Source organism: Cricetulus griseus (assembly GCF_003668045.3).
Source record: "Cricetulus griseus strain 17A/GY chromosome 1 unlocalized genomic scaffold, alternate assembly CriGri-PICRH-1.0 chr1_1, whole genome shotgun sequence".
Classification (NCBI taxonomy): Eukaryota; Metazoa; Chordata; class Mammalia; order Rodentia; family Cricetidae; genus Cricetulus; species Cricetulus griseus.
In genome coordinates, this window is record NW_023276807.1 from 224,518,453 (window position 1) to 224,538,912 (window position 20,460).

At 48.4% G+C, this 20,460-nt stretch overlaps 1 protein-coding gene and 1 pseudogene across 1 annotated transcript in view; one reads left to right on the forward strand and one right to left on the reverse strand.

The window, feature by feature from the left end:
• Positions 1–416: 416 nt before the first annotated feature.
• The window catches only part of Pebp4 (phosphatidylethanolamine binding protein 4), a 204,504-nt gene continuing 184,460 nt past the window's right edge, over positions 417–20,460 (forward strand). Inside the window, exons 1-2 of the mRNA XM_035453111.1 lie at positions 417–502; positions 3,016–3,142. Of these exons, the coding sequence (XP_035309002.1) occupies positions 417–502; positions 3,016–3,142 (213 nt within the window). The remainder of the gene's footprint in view (positions 503–3,015; positions 3,143–20,460) is intronic.
• Positions 13,925–14,524, reverse strand: LOC113832684 (annotated as a pseudogene).

Below are 20,460 nucleotides of genomic sequence, written 5' to 3' on the forward strand. Positions count from 1 at the left end.
ATGTAAGAAGGGCTGCTATGTCCAACATACCTCAGCTGAACCCACAGCCCTTCCCAGCCTGGAGTCAGACGTGAAGCCCAAGGCATGGGCCCCGAACCTCACAGCCAGGTGCTTTCTACACTCTTTTTCAGGGCTGACAGCCAGCATAAGAGTGACAACAGAGCTATGTCCTGCCAGGGAGGGGCCTCAGCCAGGACAGGAAACAAGAGTCCAGCTTGTAGCAGACCCGAAGCCTCCCAAATGCACGCAGCTGGTTAATGGATCAGTAGCTGGAGCCCAGAGCTCTGCCCACCAGGAGGACCCTGGAGTGGGGCCTAAGAGGGGAAGAGAGCTGCACAGGGTCACAGCATCACTACAGTTTTGTTTTTTGTTTTTATTTATTTTTTGTTCTTTCTTCCTTTCAGTTACCAGGAATAATGTCAATGAAGATGGGCGCAGTGGCCCTCTGCTTCTGCCTCCTTGCAGCTGCTGTGTGGTTGGGCCTGTCAATGACAACATCTGAGTCCACTGGAGGAGGAGGAGGAGGAGGCAGTGGAGGAGGAGGAGGAGGCGGAGGAGGTGGAGGAGAAAGAGATTCATGTGTTCCTGAACTCTTACCACAAGCAGACAGGGGACTATGCGGGTAAACAGAGTGGGCAGAGTGGGAAGGGGTGGCCTCCTGGAGTGTGCATCTGTAACTCAGCAGCACTGTGCCTTAACTAGCTTTTGTGAGAGCAAGCATAAAGCCTGGAGACCACCTTGATGAGGGTGACAGAGGGTGGTACTGGGGGGAAGACCCTGCGGATACAGCTAGTCATCAAAACCCACCTAGAAAGCTTGTTCCCTGAGGTTTTCAACAAAGTGGCATTTTAATGAAAAGAAGCCGTGTCCGTCATCCGAGATGATTTTTTTTTTTCTAGCAGTAGGCCTGAGTGTGTTTTGCTCAGTCTCAGAACTGGAAGAACTATGGTTATCCATCTGACTTTGTCTGGTACCCTCCATGGCTGCAGCAAATGCACTTGGGAGGCAGAGACAGGTGAAACTCTGTGAGTTTGAGTTTCACGACAGCTACACAGAGAAACTCTGTCTCAAAAACAAAACAAAACAAAAACCCAAGATGAATGAATGAAAGAAAACCCATTCCCTAAGATGTCTTCAAAAACTGCCCAAACCATGCCATCCAAAAAGAATGCTGTGCAATGCAGAAAGTTAATAGAAACAAATAACACTCCTGAATTGTTGGTTTGGCCAACACTTACTACTTCTTCCGCCTTCTGGGGACCACAGTGACCAAGTCTTGATGGTGGGGGTGCCCACCCACAAAAGCACCCTATGTTTGGACCAAAACAGCCCATGGACCCAGCTGCCTTTGTCCAAAGTTGAACATCTGGAGCTGCGGGAAGGATGGAGGACAAGGGGTTGGAAGGGCCATTTGGGGCTCACTAGGAGGCAGCCTGCCCTTAGCCTCTTCTCAGCTCTGCTCTGCAGGAACTCTTCTGATGATGCGATCCTTACATTATGTTCTCCCTGGGTTTCCATCAGGTATCACCCCAGGGCATGGGTGACTATTGTAGGTAGCCGCTGTCTATTTGGGGGACTAGCTCAGCTGTATTGGGGTACTAGGAAAGCTGGGGACCACAGCACCTGCTGTTTGTGTAAGAAGAATGTCTGACAAGTTCACCTGTAAAGTTCCTGTAGGCCCAATTTGATCATTTTTTCTGCATTGGCAGGGTCCATATCTATGGATTCAACCAAGCATTAATTGGAAATGTTTGGATGGGGGATTACCTCTGATACAGGCATGGTCATACATTTATAAGGTTGAGGCCTGAAGACAAAAGTCCAAATGGCTGCCTGTCTCAAAAAGAAAAAGAAAAAAAGGGCAGTGACTATGGGAGTATAGCTAAATGGTAGAGTGCTTTCCTGGTATGTACAAGTCACTGGGTAACACACGCGCGCACACACACACACACACACACATTAATATATGAATACACACATGCATATATGTACACATGTATGTGATACACACGAACACTATATACATAAACACATATATACATATATATACACATAAGTGAACATACACATATACATAAATAAACGCGTGCATACGTATGCACACACACATTGGTTATTGAGCATGTACAGGCTTTTGTCTTCATTTCCTAAAGGATACCACTGCATAGCAGTTTTGCTGTGTGTATCATAATATAGAAATGATCTGACTACACAGAAAGACATGTGTGCATTAATGCAGACATTGCAGCATGAATTCTAATTGGTCTTAATAACAAAAGCCCAGAGTCAGATATTGGGGTAAATGCTGAAAGATCAGAGAAGCAAAGGAGCCCGCAGCTAGAGTTCTTACTTCTAAGAAATCCTCAGACCCATAGGGGCAAGGTCCTGTCTCTAGGAAACCAGAGATTGAATGGGCGATTCTGTTCCTAGGGAATACAATGAGCTCCTGTTTCCTCCTGCCTTAATATTCCTCTCCCCACTCAGCCATATCACTCCTGTCTCCACCTCCCTAGTGCTGGGATTAAAGGCGTGTGCCACCACTGCCTGGCCTCTATGCCTAAATAGTGGCTTAGCCCCACACTCTGATCTTCAGGCAAGCTTTATTTGTTAGACCACAAACAAAATATCACCACAAGACATCATGCCGTTTTCTCGAAGGAGTCACATATCTGAGAGTCTCTATGGGTCAGGTGTCCTGGAACCAGTCTCTGGGCATACCAAAGATGACTCCCTTCTTCCTGAGCCACTCACAGTGTGCCAGACTTTGCTCTATCCTCTGACCAATGTTATATCCCCGACACCAACCCTGGGAAGTAGCCACTAGCTCTGTTACAGGTAAGGAGACCTAGGACAATGACATCAGGCACCTCTTGGGTCACACAGCTGGTTAGTTAGTGGTGGGTTTAAGAATTTAATCCCATTCAACTCTGCATGCCCGGTGGTGCTGGACTATAGCCTGTGAGCCCCGGATTGATCAAAACCCTGGCGTGAATGGCTGCCTTCTTCCTTCCACAGGTCGCTTGAAGTTTTCTATCCAGAGGTGGGGAACATCAGCTGCAAAATCGTCCCTCAGTGCAATGAATACAGGCAGAAGATACAGATGTGGTCGGAGCCGATAGTGAAGTTTCCTGAAGCCTTGGATGTGAGTGAATTGGGTTGGCTGAGGGAGAGATTGGGGTCCTGATTTGCCTTTGGCTCACTGTTCTTGGGGGACTTGGAGCCTCATGAGGAGCCCTGAGGGCCATGTTTCAGGAGTCCAGCAACTATTGTTTAGGTCAGTGGTTCTCAACCTTTGTAACGCTGTAACCCCTTTAATACAGTTCCTCGTGTTGTGGTGACCCCCAACATAAAATTATTTTCACAGCTGGGCGTTGGTGGCGCACGCCTTTAATCCCAGCACTCGGGAGGCAGAGGCAGGCGGATCTCTGTGAGTTCAAGGCCAGCCTGGTCTCCAGAGTGAGTACCAGGATAGGCTCCAAAGCTACACAGAGAAACCCTGTCTCGAAAAAGCAAAAAACAACAAAAAATATTTTCACTGCTACTTCATAACTGCAATTTTGCTTCTGTTATGAATTGTAAATATCTGATATGCAGATGGTCTTAGGCAACCCCAGCGAAGAAAGGGTCATCTGCCCCCCAAAGGGGTTGCGACCCACATGTTGAAGAGTAACTGGCTTAAAGGCTTCATGGAAACCAATATATCCCTGTAGGATGGGACCTTTGGACTCACCCTTAATTCATTAGTTCATTAATCCCAAGGGAGGCTCCCACTCTGTTGCTATTACTGCAGGGGTCCACTAGATGGAAGTGTCGACTGCCAAGCTCCTCATCTCCCTCATGGGAGGAATAGGAGGCCAGTTAGGAGAGTCTGGTTTCATTGGGTTTACTTGATTGTCCTGGGATGTGGACACATAACAGAGAAACGATGGACTCTGCCCTGCTCTGAAATCTACTAACTCTGCCTGGAGGTGAGGGTGGAAATGAGAGAAAAGAAACTTAATGCAACCAAGGAGAATCAAGAAGACTGATGAAGGAAGGTTTGGTGGAAGCAGAGGGCAGAAAGAATAAAAGGGTGTGTACTAGTGTAGACCCGATGCTCTCTGAAAATGCACCAGACCCGTGAGAAGGGCTACTGTAAAGCTTGCACCACGTGTCCCTTCATGCGTTGATACCCTCTGTCTACCCAGTTCTCTTCTCAAGTCTAGGGACTAAGTATTTGCTTTCATAAAGGGGTTAGTGGTAAGTCCCAGGATCCTGACTGGATTACATGTTAGTCCCCAAACCAAACAGTGACTCTGGTTCTCTCCACTAAGGGGCTGGTGAGGGTGGCCAGGGATATCCTGATGGGTTCTCTACACTAAGGGGCTGGGGAGGGTGGCCAGGGCTGGTCTGATGGGTGTAAATATCTAAGCCAGTGTTAAGCTGGGTGGTGGCAATGCCGGGCTCAACACATAGGTCTGTCCAATGTCCAACCCTAGAACCCTTGGGCTCCAGCAGTCAATCACTGCCAGGGGTCTTAGGGGGTTTGAGGGGGCACTGAAGGCAAGCTGCTCTGGTGAAAATGGAAAGGGGGTGGGAAGGACACTAGGGATGGCCCTTAAAGAAGGTGGTGGCTGGATCTCTCTCAAAGAGCTCAAGGGAGGAGACAGCTATAGACAGAACAACAGGCAGGGCTGGAGAGGAGGTAGGTGCCATCCTGGAACCGGGTACTTCAAAAGCCAGTCAGGGGTGGGAAGGACTCGCGTCTTCAGCTAGAGGATGAAGGCATTTCCTCAGAGTCCCCAGGGTTGATGGAAAAAGGCAAGAGTTGGCATGCGGCTCAGCGGAGGCAGCACCCCGTTTCCAAAGTAGCTGAATTGAAGTCATCAAAGTGGCAACTATCGGGGGACTTACCCAGGGAGCTCCCCCTCCCCCCCCCCGCCCCACCTACCCACCCTGCCAAGCAAGCTCTGAGGCCTGGGCCAGAATGTCTCAGGCATGGGATAGGCCTCTGTGCTCCCATGGAGATCCCTGTTCCGCCACACCTTTGCACAGGCTTCTCCCATCTTTGGGCTTTGCTTCCTCCTCCAAGAAGCCTTCCCTGACTGCTGGCTCTGTACCTTGCTTCCATCCTTGCTGATGATGTCTTGCTCCAAGCTCTTTAACTATCCCCATGCCTTCTAACCAGAGTATTTTCACTCCTTCTGCTACTCAACCTTATCTCATACCACAGCAATCACCTTGTAAACATTGATTCACCTACAGCCCCTGCCAGCATGGCAGATCCTGTGCCGGCTGACTGGTTAAGAGGGAGTGAATGAAGAAGTGGACGGGTGGATGGATCAATGAGCGTCGGACAGGTGAATGGATGGATGGATAAGTTAGTGTGTGCGTAAACAGACGGGTGGACCCGTCAGTGTGTGGATGGAGGTACAGATGGACAGATAGAAGAGTGGGTAGATGGATGGATGAACATGTGGGTGGATGGATATGCAGGCGAATGGAAAAATGAGTGAATGGGTGGACCGATGAGTGAATGAATGGATGGCAGGTACAAAAACATTCCCTGGTGTATAAGCAGTGGCTGGTAAGCCCCACTGCTTGCCTGTTAAGTTGTTTGGAGTCCTGGGCACTGTTGAGACCAGGGGCTCAGGAAAGTATTCTCTGCCCAGGTGGAGCTCGCTAAGGATGGGAAGGGAAATGGAGAAGGTCAGGGGTACTCAAAGGGCAAAGGAATTCAGGAAGCAGGATGCCTCCCTGTGATCCAGGAGGGAGCTGGTTACTGGATGCTTCCCCTCCCGGAATACCCTCCCCACGTTCCCTCCCTGGGGCTCCTTCTGACAAGCACTAAGTGGCCAACATTCTAAAATTCTTCCTGTTCTCCAGCCAAGGAAAACTGAAAAGCCCCGAGAAGCATCTTGACTAAGGCTTATTCTTCACCTTAAATCTAACCAGCTGGAATCCTTTCGAAAGGAACAAATTGCCCTTAAGTGGGGAATATGTGCTTGCATTAGAGGGATAGAACAAAAGCTACAGTGCTCTGCCCTGCTTGCTGTCCCTTGGGTTTCCAATCAGGATCCTGAAAGCCAGTGACCCTGAATGTTCTCCAGAGCTAAGCATGCACAATCCCCCGCCCCACCACCACCACCCTTGTCTGCAGCAGCATGTTTGTGTTGCTGTTCCCTAAGGACCGCCTCCTTGCCTACATTGTGAAGGCAAATTCCTCATGGGCTAGCAATCTGGAGACAGGCATAAGGCGCAGGCAGCCACAGAGTGCCTTCAGGAGGGCTCAGATCAAACAGGCCAACCTCAGCCTTCTCTTTCCACACAGAGCAGGGGTGCAGGGCCTGCTACCATCACAGAAGAATTCACTGTGGAATGACACAGGGCTTCAGAGACCCTGGATAATTCTGGGCAGAGTGGCTCCTGGTGGAAGGGACAGACTCACAGGACCTGGAAGCAGGACTTCCAAGCAGAGGGAAAGTGCACATATATACGGGGGTGGGGTGGGCTGTGGCCCCTAGGCATTTTCTCAAGGGTCTGTGACCCCACAGGCTAGCTGTGTTAGCAACTTGAAGTGAGTCACTAGCTGTGTGCTCAGCACCATGCAAGTGCTATTGATTTAAAGCCAGAAGATGCCATCACTTCTGGGACAACTGGAGGAGGCAGGCAGGTAGCCCCAAAGCGGAGGGACATAGGTACCTGTGGGCCACGACTAGTGAGGGACAGAGAACAGCTGCAATGCCAGGTGGGAAAGTGAGGTGTGGGATGCAGCAAGGCCCTGATGTGGAGCCAGGATGTTGTCTTGAAGCCACTATCTCATGTTTAGGCTGAGGATTGTGAACAACTTTGGAAGGGCAAGGTCACTGTGGCAGCAGATAGGATGGGGGAGGGGAAACTGAAGTAATAATCCATGGCAAACGTAGTAAGAGATGTTAGGGTGGTGGCATTCAGGGGTGCTGTGTCTGTGGGGATATCAGGAGAAGGGTAGAGTGGGTGTGATCCTCAGGTTTCTGGGAGCGATGATGGGCAGGTGGGTTTGAGTGAGGTTGAATACTTGATTTATCATTCCGAACAAGACTTTTTAAGAATGGAGGCGGCATTGTTATAATCATGCCTCGATGTGGTCTCTTTGGGCACAGTCCCAGCACAGCACAGAGTAGTGTACACTGATCCTAAGAATGTGACCTCCATCAAGCAAGGGACACAAAGGAAGCCTCAGTGCTCCAGGGACAGCACCTGGCAGTAATAGCTTCTTCTATCCAGCATGGTTCTGTTGAAAAAATTCACATTGAAGAGGGGACAGTCCACAGAGAAGACTAGCAACTGGCCCCCTATACCTTGGAACTGACTGGACCTTGAGAGGCAGGAACTCCCGATGGCCAGGAAGTGGAAGAGGAGGAGTTGCCAGCTCTGGGGTGAGGGCTCTGTGCACTGAGTCCCATCAGCGGAGCCCCAACTCCGGGGCATAGAAATGATGCGGGAAGTGTCCTGGAAATGAGTGGCTTTGGTCCAGAACATGAGGGATGAGCATACCCGGAAAGCAAAGTAAAGGAGAAGATGAGAGGCAGTAGCAGTGGGGAGGGGTCATGGTGTCCTTGTCCCTTGCCTTCCCCAGATAAGAGAGGGAATCTGACCACCCGATAAGAGTCATCTAAGAACAGAAGGTAAAGTGTGACGGGGCCAGGGGACCACCAGCAGGAAGGCCACTGACACATCAAATGAAGGTTTGGGGAAGAAGTGACGAGATATTTGCTCACTAGTTAGCACCAAACCAGAGCTTAATAAACGGTATTGGGTTGTATTGGGTGTTTGTAGTTTGTCTTCTGAAAGGCAAAAGGTAGGCGAATGACTGCTTTTGAGGCAGTGGGATGACTGTGTGGTTGGAGGGTGAGCCCACGAGGGTGAGGCTGCTGAAGTAGGGGTGCCAACAGGCAGAACTGAATCTGGGTAGGCAGGTGATAGTGCCAGTCACAGCTGGAGGCTCACCCAGGGAGACTATGCTCATTCGGTTGTCACTGGCTTCTTAGCTTGAGTGGTCTGTCCTGTCTGTCAGCCTAGACCACATGGTCATCCATTGTCTGGGGGCACGTCTGGACACAGCAAAGCCAAGTGGTGATGAGGAGGCCAAGAAATTCCCAAAGATGATAAGTAGCCCCAGACAGCAGACAGGCCCATTGCTCTTTCACATATGTAATCTTGTCTCTAAAATCCGCCCTGAGAGCATCTCCTAGCGTTTCTGCTAGACTCAGGGTGCCATTCGCTTATGCATCTATCCGTGCACCTGTCATTCATTCATTCTATCCACGCATCCATCCACGTCTCCGCTTATCCAATCATCTATTTATTGAAACTAATCTTTTTAAAGATTTATTTTATGTATAGTCTGCATCTGCATGTACACCTGCTTGCCAGGAGAGGGCAGAAGATCCCATTATAGATGGTTGTGAGCCACCACGTGGTTTCTGGGAGTTGAACTCAAGACCTAGTATCCAGTGCTCTTAACTACTGAGCCGTCTCTCCAACCCCCCTATTGGAACTAATCTTGACGGAGGTTTGCTTTCTGCAAGTCCTGGCAGACACTATTTCAGGAGTAAGGGATGCAGACAGCAAACCCTGCCCTGCCCAGATATCTCAGAGTAGTAAGGATACTCCCCACTGCCGTTCTATGCTCCTTAAACACTGAAAGCTGAATGGAAGCTGTAAAACCAGGCATAGTAGAGCTGGGGCTATCGCTCTCCCCATACACCTTTTGTAGCAGCACAAACCTGTCATCTCAGCGAAACTCAAGGTTATCCTCAGCTACACCCTGAGTTTGAGGCCAGCCTCAAAAAAATAAACATGTCTCCAAAACTAAAGCAAAATAAACTGCATGCTTAGTGACCCGTGTCTTACTCCAGGGTGACAGCTTTGGGAAGCTCCTGGGTCTTTACCTTTGACACTGTTCTCTTTGGTCTCCCCATGCCCACCCAAACATCTTTCTTGTTGAACTCAGTATTTTAGGGCTTGCAGAACCACCAGCCAGACCTGAGTCTAACCCCAGGGGTCCCCAAAAACAGTCACCCCAAGCACCAGCTGGTGTTTGCTCAGGAACACAGCATCTGATGTCTGATCTCAGCCCAGGCTCCCAGGAAAGGGTTGGGGAAGCACTTGCAGATGCTTGTTCAGATCAAATGATGTCTCTTTGAACAATTGTGTGGGCCGCTGTGTGGAAGGGCACATGGGACCTGAAAGCAGAGTTCAGTGGGTTTGCATCTGGTTGAGGAAAAAAAAAAAAGGCAGGAACATGTGTCCATGGCTGGGGCTCTTCACTGGCTGGAATCTGTTCACAGTGGTCTGCTGAGTTTCAGCGAAGGCTGTTTAGAGTTTGGAGCAGCTACCCAGCCACTGTTGCAGACATTTAGAGGGTTGAGCACATGTGTCTCAAAAGCAACAAAGACTTGTTGCTTGCTCTCACTACAGAAAGAAGGTGGCAGGTCCAAAGAGGTGCTTTGAGAAAGGGCTTGCAGGTTTTTAAGAGGTACAGTGCGTCATTTATTGCTCACACTTGCCCAGCTGATGATGAAGGGAGGCAAGGAGCTGATGAAGGACAGCCACAGGAGGAAGTGAAGTGTGGATGGTTGTTTGTTACCCAGACTTGAAAGGTTTTTTTTTTCTTTGTGGGGATCAGTGTGCCCCATCACCTTAGGGAGATCACTGTACATCATGAAGTCTGCCAGCCCTAATCACAGCCTTGTGGGTATCATAAGCAGGCTGGACAGGTCTCAGGGCCTCTGTTTTGCAAATGAGGAAACACAGTCCCAGGGAAATGATTTAATAGACTTTATAGTTTAAATCAGTTTTAGATTTGCAATGGAATGAAACAGAAACCACCCCCCCCCCATCCCGCTGCTCCTATGCACATAGCTGTCAATATCCATTTGTGTCACCCAGAGCTGGGGTTGTACACTCCATGGTTTTGTGGAGGCCTCATGACATGCAACCACTGTTACAGAGTAACCCAGAGAGAGTAAGCTCACTGCCCTAAGCACACTTTGTACTCTTCCTGTTTATCCCTCCTCCCCGCTACCATGCCTGGCAACCACTGATCCTTTCACTGTTTCTAATGCTTCCAGAGTGTTACATAGTTGGAATCATTTGGCACTGTAACCTTTTCAGATTGGCAGAGCCTCTGCTGCCACCAGGCTTCCTAACTCCTGTGGTAGTGTCATCCTCCCCTCTGAGGGTTCAGAAAATGCCATCTATCTTTGCTCAATCCAATGGCCAACTGCCCTGGGCTCAGCTTTTCTTCTGAAGATTGCTCTTCCTTTAAATGGACATTTCTACCAAGACTTTGATGTGACCGGAGGGGACCACCACTTCTGCCTCTGGGGCCAATTTCAACAGCTTCTTCTTCTTCTTCTTCTTCTTCTTCTTCTTCTTCTTCTTCTTCTTCTTCTTCTTCTTCCTCTTCCTCTTCCTCTTCCTCTTCCTCTTCTTCTTCTTCTTCTTCTTTGTCTCTCAAGTGAGAATATAAACTTCTCCAGGATAGAGATATCTGTATGCCTGGGAAAGAAACAAGATCATAGGTAGTTGTCATGAAGTGAGATTCACGCTGCGATACGGAGCAGAGTGCAGGCCGCTGGGAGTTTTGTCCCTTGGTAATAACAGGGTAAGCGTTATGATTTTCAAAGCACTTTCCCTGTTATGACAGTCTTTTCTGTGTGCTCTATGCCATGCTATAATTTCACATTTCTTATCTCAGATCAGTCCCTGCAGACAGGCTGGACAGGTGCGGGGCTCTGTCTGAGGGAATCTGAGGTCCAGAGAGGCATAGGCATTCTCCCCAGATCCACCAAGAGAAGGCAAGTGAGGGTTGGGGGTGAAACTCAGTTGGTGGAGTTATTGACTGGTATCAGTTCTGGGTCTGATCCCCAGTGTTGAATAAAACCAAGTGTGGTGGTGTGTGTCTGTAAGCCCAGCACTCAGGAAAGGGAGGCAGAAGGATGGATTCAAAGTCATCCTTGGTTATACAGGAGTTCAAGGTCAGCCCACACTGCATAAGATCCTGTCAGAAAGTGTGTATATTGGCTTAGAGCCCTGTACCCATTGGCTTGCTGCCTCCTTGCTTCATCTGAGTCTTGTCACAACCTGGGGACATTATTTTCCTACAACATGGAAACCAAAGCTCTGATGTACTGCCTTCTAAGTCATTCACTATTTCCTACCTGTCTCCATTCCCACCATGCCCAGTGCGTATATGGAGATACTTAACTGGCCTTCCTCCATGCTGCCAGGCTCTGAACGGAGCACATTGTGAATAGAATATAACCACACGTAAGCCCTGGTGTCCCCTTGGATGGTAGATTCTAGGAGACCTGGGCACGGGAAGATTCCTCCGTTTAAGAGTCCAGACTTGAGCTTCCTACTGCTTCCGGTGAGGAGAGCCATCACATGGCGAGTACTCTATGTGGCCCAACTGCCATCTCCTGCTGTGAGTCTGGAAGCCTCCCCCCCACACACACACCCCAGCCTTCATGCTCCAGTCCCTTCTCACAGTGATGGAAAGAATACAGGCCTAGACACCCAAATGTGTTCCCAGGTTCAGGAAAACAATCCAGGTGGATTGCAAGATGACCCTGGCCCCAATCGCTTCCCTTTACGGATAGGTGCTTGTAAATGGTTGTGAATATTCCAGAAGTGTCAAGTGCCGTAACCCGGGGACAGGTGGGGTGGGCTTGGCGCAGTGCAGAGGTGTGTGTATATCGAGGATCCTAGATTTCTTTGCTACTTTTTGGGTCTGCAGCGACACAGTGTCATTTAGGTGTCTAGGCCTGTTTTCTTTCCATCACTATGGGAATGTAGAGGGACTGGGCCATGAGGACTCAGGGGAGTGTAACCCCCACGCTCCCCCCCCCTAGACATAGCAGGAGGGTGTGGTGAGGGAGAACTCAAAAGTGCTCCTGGGTACAGTTCCCTCACCTGATTGTGAGTAGGCGGAAATGGCCTTCTGCTCCGCCTGGGGCTGCAATTGGAAGAGTCACCACCAGGGGGAGATAGGTGATCGTCATCCCGCCCCAGATAACCCAAAGCCCAGTGCTTGGCTGGGGCCACCAAGGTAGGAAGGCCCCTGCTAGTTGGTGGAGAGGGACCCATGAATGAAAGCACAGAGTCCTCCACGTGGGTATGGTATGAAGCTTTTAGGCCCCAGGCTCTGCCGGGCCTCTCTTTTCACCAGTCCAGTGCGGAAAATGCAGTTCTGCTTATGACATTGCAAGTAACTAGAAGTGGAATGCTTTCCATTTTAAATGCCCCTAATTCGCCCCTAACTCCTGGTTAACGGGGTGAAACCCCTGAAGGGAAGAACAGTAGGTTACCTCCCGCTGCCTACCTCAGATCACAAAGATTTTGGAGAAGCGCATGTGGTTCCCTGCTCAGCCCGGGGTTCCCCAGCCTACAGACTTCCTGAGTGGAAACTGAGCTGTGAAAGCTGCCTGCCTCAGTTTATGGAGGAGGCTCAGGGGCTAGAGAATGAGAAGCCAGGGACTCTGGGAAGGCTTAAACCTTGGTGCGATTGCGCAGAGCTCTGCCACCTTATGCAAACTGCCCATTCCTCTAAGATTCCTTGTTCTCACCCTGGGGTCCCAAGACTACCCCTTTCAAGGTCAGGACCTCGAGACTAGTCCTTTGTGGAATCCTTTTGGCCTCATCTGGGATGCTTCCCCCAGTGGGTGTCTCCCTGCTGCTAGACACAGATGGCTTCCAGGACCTATACTCTCTGGACTGGCCACTTCCTCTCTGTTCCCTCCCTGTCTCTCTTTTCCTTGGGTAACCTTATCCACATACCAGTGATCTCAATTATCCTGTACGATCCTCATATGTGGTGTGTCCAACCCCAAGCATCCAATCCCCAACTTGCCCTTCACCAAACCTATCCATCCTCAGTTTTAACTCCAGGATGGGCAGCAGGGGTAGTTTCTCTGTCTCTCCCATAGTGCTACCAGAGGAAAGGCCTGGAAGCTGGCTACTTCTCTCCCTTCGGTCCATACCCATGGCCACCCCTCTTTTGACCTAGATTGTTGCCACAGCCTCTCCCCAAGTTTCCTTGTCACCAACCACCTCTGTCCCCAAGGCCCAGCGTGTTCTCAGTCCAGCCATTAGAGGGAGCCCTTAAATCTACTGGCCTGCTCAGTCCAAACCTTTGCTCAAAATTTGTCATGCTTCGGTTTCCTGAGTAAAAGCCTCCACACTACTAGTGCCTGTCAGTCTCCTGGGTTCTGACCCCCCCTCCAACCCCCGCGCCGGCCTCACATCCTCTCTCCTCAACTCCTTTGCTATTTGTCCACCTACCCTAGCTGGCTTTTCAGCATCCCTAAGGTCCTTTGTACCAGGGAGTCACCTCTACCTTCTCTCCTCTCCCCCCCTGCCCCCCACATCCTTTACTGGCATGGCTCTCTCCTTCTTGAAAGTTACCTCCTCAAGGAGGCCTTGCAGAGTCCCCTTAACCCCTCTTGATTTCTGACTCTATTCGAAACCCTTCCAATCTACATCTAACTTTGTTGAGAACTCTGGGTTTTGCTAGTTTGTTTTTCTGTTGCCACCATTACCCCACAGCTGGAATGTAAGCTCTGTGAGGTCAGGACCCTTTATTGGCTTAGCTCTCTGCTGCACCTTAAGCTGGAGGACAGTCTCTGCTGCATAGCAGGCTCTGAATAGGTATGATTCAGTGAAGATTGTCCTTTCTTTCTTTCTTTCTTTCTTTCTTTCTTTCCTTCTTTTCTTTTCATTTTTTTTTTTTTGTAAAACTGGGCAGTTGTTTTTTCTGTTGTTTGTTCCGTTTTCATTTTTCTTTACTGCACATTGGTAAGGCAGCTTGGTAGTACTTAGGAAAATCACAGCCATGGTGTTTTTCCCGATGGTTTGCTGTCTTCAGGAACAATTTGGAGTGACTTGGATGAACTCCCTGTCAAACCAGCAAGATGGCATTTACACACCCATTATTTTCAGGAGGGATGGTTGGTAACTTGGGCATGGTTTCCCCAACAGACCTTGCCTCTTCATATCACGAGGCCCAACCCGCTCGTGTTCACGTCAGTAACTATACCCATGGTGATTACACCCAGAGCTGTATGTAATGGGGATGATGGATTCTTTTTCACACCAAGTATCAGCAGGCAAAAGGTAGCTTTCAACTCAGGATGTGTGACATGGACTCTTTTGAAACGCAGGCCCATTGGCCTAATGAACCTTCACATTTAGGTGGTTTCCTCATAAAACCATTGCCAAAGCAGACTTTAGTAACCATCCTCTTCCTCACCTTCTTCCGTTCCTGTGGAGTCTGTCTTGACATTGTTTTGTTTGTTGTTTCTCTCTGTGCTTCTTAATCGTCTTTTTCATTTGTGTTTTCTCAGCATAGTGCTGTTTATGGTAAGCTTAGCCTTCAGGCCATTTTTTTCTTCTTTGAATGTCCATGAGCCTTCTGACTTTTTTTTCTCGGTTTTTCATAGTAATACAAACAATATCCATAGCATCTACAGTGTAATTTAATGTATTCATCTTGTGTCATGACAGCCGTGGAACAGCCTTCCGAAACTTCCTGGGTAACCAAAACTTTGCAACTTCTGGGTCTCACTGCTCAGTAAAAATTTCAAGGGCTCCTGCATGCAAAGTCTGTTGGTGAGGTGGTGGTGGTGGTGGTGGCGGCGGCAGTGGCGGTACAGGTAACAAAGTGGTGGATATCAGCTGTCCAGGTGACTGGTACAACCTTACAACTTGACAGCCAAAGCAAGGCTGAGTCTAGCTGGCAGGAGAGTAAAAATTGAGTTTTTCTTTCTCTGCCCTCCCTTCCCCTCCTCTCTCCTCCCCTTCTTCCTTCCTCTTCTCTCTGTTTTCTTTCTCCATCACTGGAGATCAAGTCCAGGATCTTGTCCATGCTAGTTCCTCTTCTCTACACCCTCCCGGCTCCCCAGCTGATAGATGAAGGGAAAGGAGACAGAAGGGAGACATTATGTCTCCATATGAAGAGAAGAAGACCAACAAGGCCAGACTCAGAGCTCTATAGGCATTAGACCATGAACCCTGAGGAGTAGATGACAGTGTCTCTTGCTTGTCAGCACCCAAAGACCTGACTTTGGTGAAGAAGGTGTATATATCTTCTGGGACTAGACAAGGGGCCATCTGAACTGCCTTTGTTCACAACCACAGGAACTGCCTGGGAATCTAGGGACCCTTGAGTAGGGTTGGACTGGAGAAAAGAACAGCATTTGGGGGAACAGACACTCTATGTCCTCTCTGCACCCAGCATTTCTTCATGACGCACCATGTCACAGAACTCCTCTCCAAGTCCATCTTACAAGTAGAACAGTGATAGTTTCAGGTTTGGCTTTGGATCCCTTTCTTTCTTCTTTCCTTCCTTCCTTTCCTTCCTCCCTTCCTTTCTTTCCTTCTTTCTTTCTCTTTCTTCTTTCTATCTTTCTTTCTCTCTTTCTTTTTAGCTTGTTTGTTTTTCAAGACAGGGGTTCTCTGTGTAACAATTCTGACTGTCCTAGAACTCACTCTGTAGACCAGGCTGGTCTTGAACTCAAAGAGATCTGCCTGCCTCTGCCTCCCGAGTGCTGGGATTAAGGGCTTGTACCACCATCCATCCTTCCTTCCTTCCTTCCTTTCTTCCTTTGTTTGTTTGTTTCTTTCTTGTTTTATTTTTTGTGTTTTTTGTTTTTGTTTTTGTTTTGTTTTTTTGAGGCAGGGTTTCTCTGTGGCTTTGGAGGCTGTCCTGGAACTAGCTCTTGTAGACCAGGATGGTCTCGAACTCATGGAGATCTGCCTGCTTCTGCCTCACGAGTGCTGGGATTAAAGGTGTGCGCCACCACCACCCGGCAGGATTCCCATATTTCTAGCACACTTGACAGCTCTTCAAACATGGTGCTCCCCATCCTCCCAGATAGGGAACCAAGGCCATGTGAAGTGTATCTTGCTTGGTGTGTGATCATAGAATGGCCCTTTTCTCCTCCAATCATTAGCAGCATTCCAGGGCCCCCAAGAGAGGGCATCTACAGGGCCAAGACAAGACAGGAGGAGCAGGTGGATCGGGTCCTGCCTCTGCCGGGCAGTGTGCGCTGAGCCAGCCCACCAGGGTGCAGCTTCAGAGCTTTCAGGGGAGTGTGTACTCTGCCTACCTGCCTGAACCCAAGGTGGCTTGCAGCAGTTCATGTAAACCAAACTCAACACAGAATGACCAGAAGAACAGCATTTAGGTTACACCAGTGTGTCAGAGTGGTAGCCTGCCTAAAGAGGGGGTCAGAAGACAGCCAGTCAAGCCAAGGACAGATGTGAGCTACAAGATTTAAAAACTTCTGCACTTCATAAAAAGTGCCTTGCAGGGCTAAGTCTAACACAAGCACTTGCTGCCTTTACACGTTTAAGGGCTCTCATGAATCAGTATCTGAGAGATGAACACTCCATAGGAATAGAATGCAAAGGATGCTACTAGATGATTCTAGGAAAAAAAAAGTTCATCAAAAATATGGGAGGTTGAATATATGTTAGAACATGCAAGGGTTTTTTTGTTATTTATTTTTATTTTTATTTTTTTATTTTTTTAGACAGGGAATCTTGTAGCCCAGGCTGGCCTCAGACTCAATCTGTAGTTGAAGATGACCTTGAACTTCCAATCCTTCTGCCTCTGTCTCCCAAGTGCTGGGATGGCAGACAGGCTCACCACACCTGGGTTTTATGCAGGACTTGGGACCAAATCCAGAGCTCCAAGCATACCAGGCAAGGACCCCACCAACTGAGCTGCATCCTCATCCCCACATTAAAATATAACTTAAAAATGGTATAGACTTTATGTAAAACCAGCCAGATGGCAGTTTGGATCCTCTTCTTAAAGGGGAGAGTGTCTTACAGACGAAAGTACAAATTGCTGCAACCTCTTCAGGAAGGTGATTTGGTAAAGCGTACCCAACTTAGTAGCACGTTCATCTGTATGGACAGTAATTTTAGTTCTAGGAATTTATTCTAATCAGATGACTTAATCAGATACAGATGGACATTTATGTAAAGGATGTTCATTGTAGTGTTATTTAAAATAGAAGGGAAAAAAATGAAAGCCATCTAAATGTTCAATAATAGGCAGGCAAAAGTGAATGTACTCTATCCATATGAAAAAAAATACCAGCAAGCCATTAAAAAATCACATTCTCAAAGAATATTTAAGGCTATTGAAAAGTCTCACAATGTATTTTAAGTGAAAGAAAACCAAATGATGAAACAGTAATTTCACTCTAGCCCCCATTTTTTTATGAACAAAAATTAAAAAAAAAAACCCTAAACAAATGTGGACTACATTAAAATGTTGACACTGGATCATTTTGAATGGTGGGATTCAGGGTGAATTTTATTTTCCTCTGTACATTTCTCTGTAATTTCCATATGTCCTCCAATGAGCAAGTATTATTATTTTAATAATAAAGAAAAATGCTATTTAGGGTGGGGGAAAGAAGTGAATGCCAAGAGAAAAGACTTTGGCTACCCAAATGGTCTGAGTGCTGGTTGCTGTGGAAACCATAACTTTGAATTGCCCAACTTTTTGTGAATTACTTTCCTGCTCTGCAGGCTTAGAGCAGGCGCTGGATTCAGCATTCTCCAGGCTGACACGTGCCTGGGGGTTGGGGGGGGGGATGGAAACTGGGGACCGTGGTTTCATTCTGGTTTCTTTTCTTCTCTCAGATGGGGAGGACCCTTACTCCCACAGTAGATGTTGGGGTGAGAACTGCCTTGGGGACTGAGCCTGCTCCTCTGATCTGGGTTCTTCTAAGCCTCTGAGAAGCATTTGATGGTTCTTGTACCAATTGTACCTTTCCTAGCCTTACACCCAAAGATGGGGTTCCAGTCACCACATGGTGAGTGACTTTTTTTTTTTTTTTTTTTTTTTTTTTTGGCACAATGAACGTCAAAGGGTATGGATCGGAAAGCAACAATTTGCAGAGTTCAGTATGTAAATGAAAGTCTTGCTAGCTCAAGCCTGGTCTTGCCCATTTGCTGTGCCTTGCCTTCCTCCTCTGCAACGGAGACAGTGCTCACCTTGAAGCAAAGCCAAAGGTGGAGGCTGGATACCAGGTAGTCTTGGCACTTGTCTCCGCCTATTCTCAAGCCACCGAATGGCTTGCCACTTGCCATTTGCAGATCCTGTTGGGAGCTCTTGGGTGTGGAGAATGGATTGAGGCAGCCACAAGTTGGAATTTTAAAAAGCAATGTGTCCTTTGAGCAGGAGCCCGGGCTGGGGGCTTTGCAGGCTGTCGCTTTGTCCCGGGGACCAGATGGAACTTGTTTTTCTGTGCACTCCATGGTTTAACCCTTCAGTGCACTCCCTCCCCAGCAGACCCATTCAGGAGCTACTGCCTCTGGGGTGAGGAGTTGAGGATGACAGAGAACCCATGCGTTTAAGCCTCAGAGATATTGCTTGGGAACACCTCGCCTTTTTTATCTCCCGCCCGTGCCTGGTTATTTTGTTTTATTTAGCAGGCACAGACATGTGCCAGGCAGGGCTCCAAGCACATTGGAAACATTATCCCATCTACTTTTCAGAGTCATTATTACCCGTTTCACAGATGTGGAAACTGAGGTCTAGAGAAGTTAAGCGACTTGCCCAAGGCCACACAGCTGGGGATCGATGAAGCCCAGATTTGGATCAGGATACTGGCTGTTTAGTTCGGCTCCTGCCTCACATTTATGCATCTAAACACTTCCTCATCCCCGTGTTTTACACAACTGGTAAATAAATCCTGCTGTTAATATTTCTGGCACCACGGCTGATTTTTCCCATCAGACACCATCAGAGAGACGTGAAACCCAAACCTGAAAGGCCATGGTCCTCTTTTCAGTCCCACCAGGCCCTGCTCATAAAGTATGTATGGCAGTAGAGAAAGGCAGAGGGTCCAAAGTCTACCTGTACCCCACCCACAGTGTATGCAAACTCAGGCGAGCCCCCACCCCCCACGGGTCTCAGCAACCAGGTACAGTCATCATTCAGTCTCCTGTCAAAGTCCCACCTTCCATATGGAGAACCAGGATGTGTGTTGCTCTGAGTCAATACTGTTAAGCTTCGGGACTGACCTCCAAAGTCTGACAATGTGTCTCTAGAGCAGTGGTTCTCAACCTGTGGGTCTTGACCCCTTTGGGGGCTTGGATGACCCTTTCACAGGGGTCACATCAGATATTTACATTGTGATTCATGATAGTAACAAAATTATGAAGTTATGAACAAAAATAATTTCATGGTTGGTAACTACAGCAATGGGAATACTTTGTCTCAGGATGCAACTAAAGGAGATCTGGGGACTAACTTGGTGCCGTCTGCTTCGAAGTGACATGGGCTTGGAGTCAAGAGGTATATCTGAATTTTAATCACTACCGTGAGTGACAGTCAGACCACGTGCAGGATGGAAGGAGCTGTTCAAAGCTCATCTTTTGAGTAGCATCATCTTGTTCATTTACGGTCCCAAATTTCTTATTTGCATCATTCCTATCATTTCTAAAATAGTTTGCATATGACCTTGTCTTCCTAGGCTGGGCCTAAAGAACATGGTTTGGCTTTTGCTGAAGGTGTTTGTTTCATCCCTGGAAACAGCTGTCACACAAACAGCTGTGGTGCCCTCTCTCATGTCCCATCCTTTCATTTCTTTGAGCTGCCAGCTCATATCCTGATAGGGTTCAGTGGGTTTGCTTCTGCCCGGCTAAGGCCACACCCTTTTGGGAGCACAGGCAGATCCAAGGGTGGAGAGCAAGTGCTTGAGGGACAGTTTCAAGACCAAATGCCCAAGTCTAAGACTGGACCCATCCACTAGGGTCCTGATCCCTAGTTATTGATTATGTAAATGATTATGCAAATGATGCAAATGGCTACTTAGTCCCAGATCATCTGGTTTCATATTGTTCTCTCCCCTGCCCCCTTCTGTTGATCTCTCCCTGAAGGAAAGTCACCCATTGCTATGGTCTGATGTGGTGTGGGCTGGAGGTTTGATGCCCTGGGTAGTTGAAGCATGGCGAGGGAACTGTTAGGAGGTGTGTAGCCTGTTGGGAGGTGGCTAGGTTGTTGGAGGAATCCCTTTTGGAATGGATTAATGTTCTTATAAAGTGAGTTCTTACTGAAGTGAGTTATTATCAAAGAGCAGGTCTGCCCTCTGCCTCTTCCTCTGACTTCCTGTCTCACAGGAACAGTTTCTCTGTTCTCCGTGTCTCCTCCCCCTCCCTCTCTTCTGTTGGGTTGTGATCCCACCATGGGAACCCTCATCAGGCCACAGAGATGAGGCTGCCTGGCCTTGGACTTTTGGCCTCTAGAACTGTGGGCCAAGGAAATGTCTTTTCTGAAAGAGTCTTTTCTTATCATTTCCGTAAGGATGAATAGGTCTGGGGCCCTGCCAGGTGCCAATCTAGCCTTGGGCCCAGGAGCGGGTTTGACTATGAATTTGGCTAACACCCCTTCCACCTCCTTAGAAAGGTCTG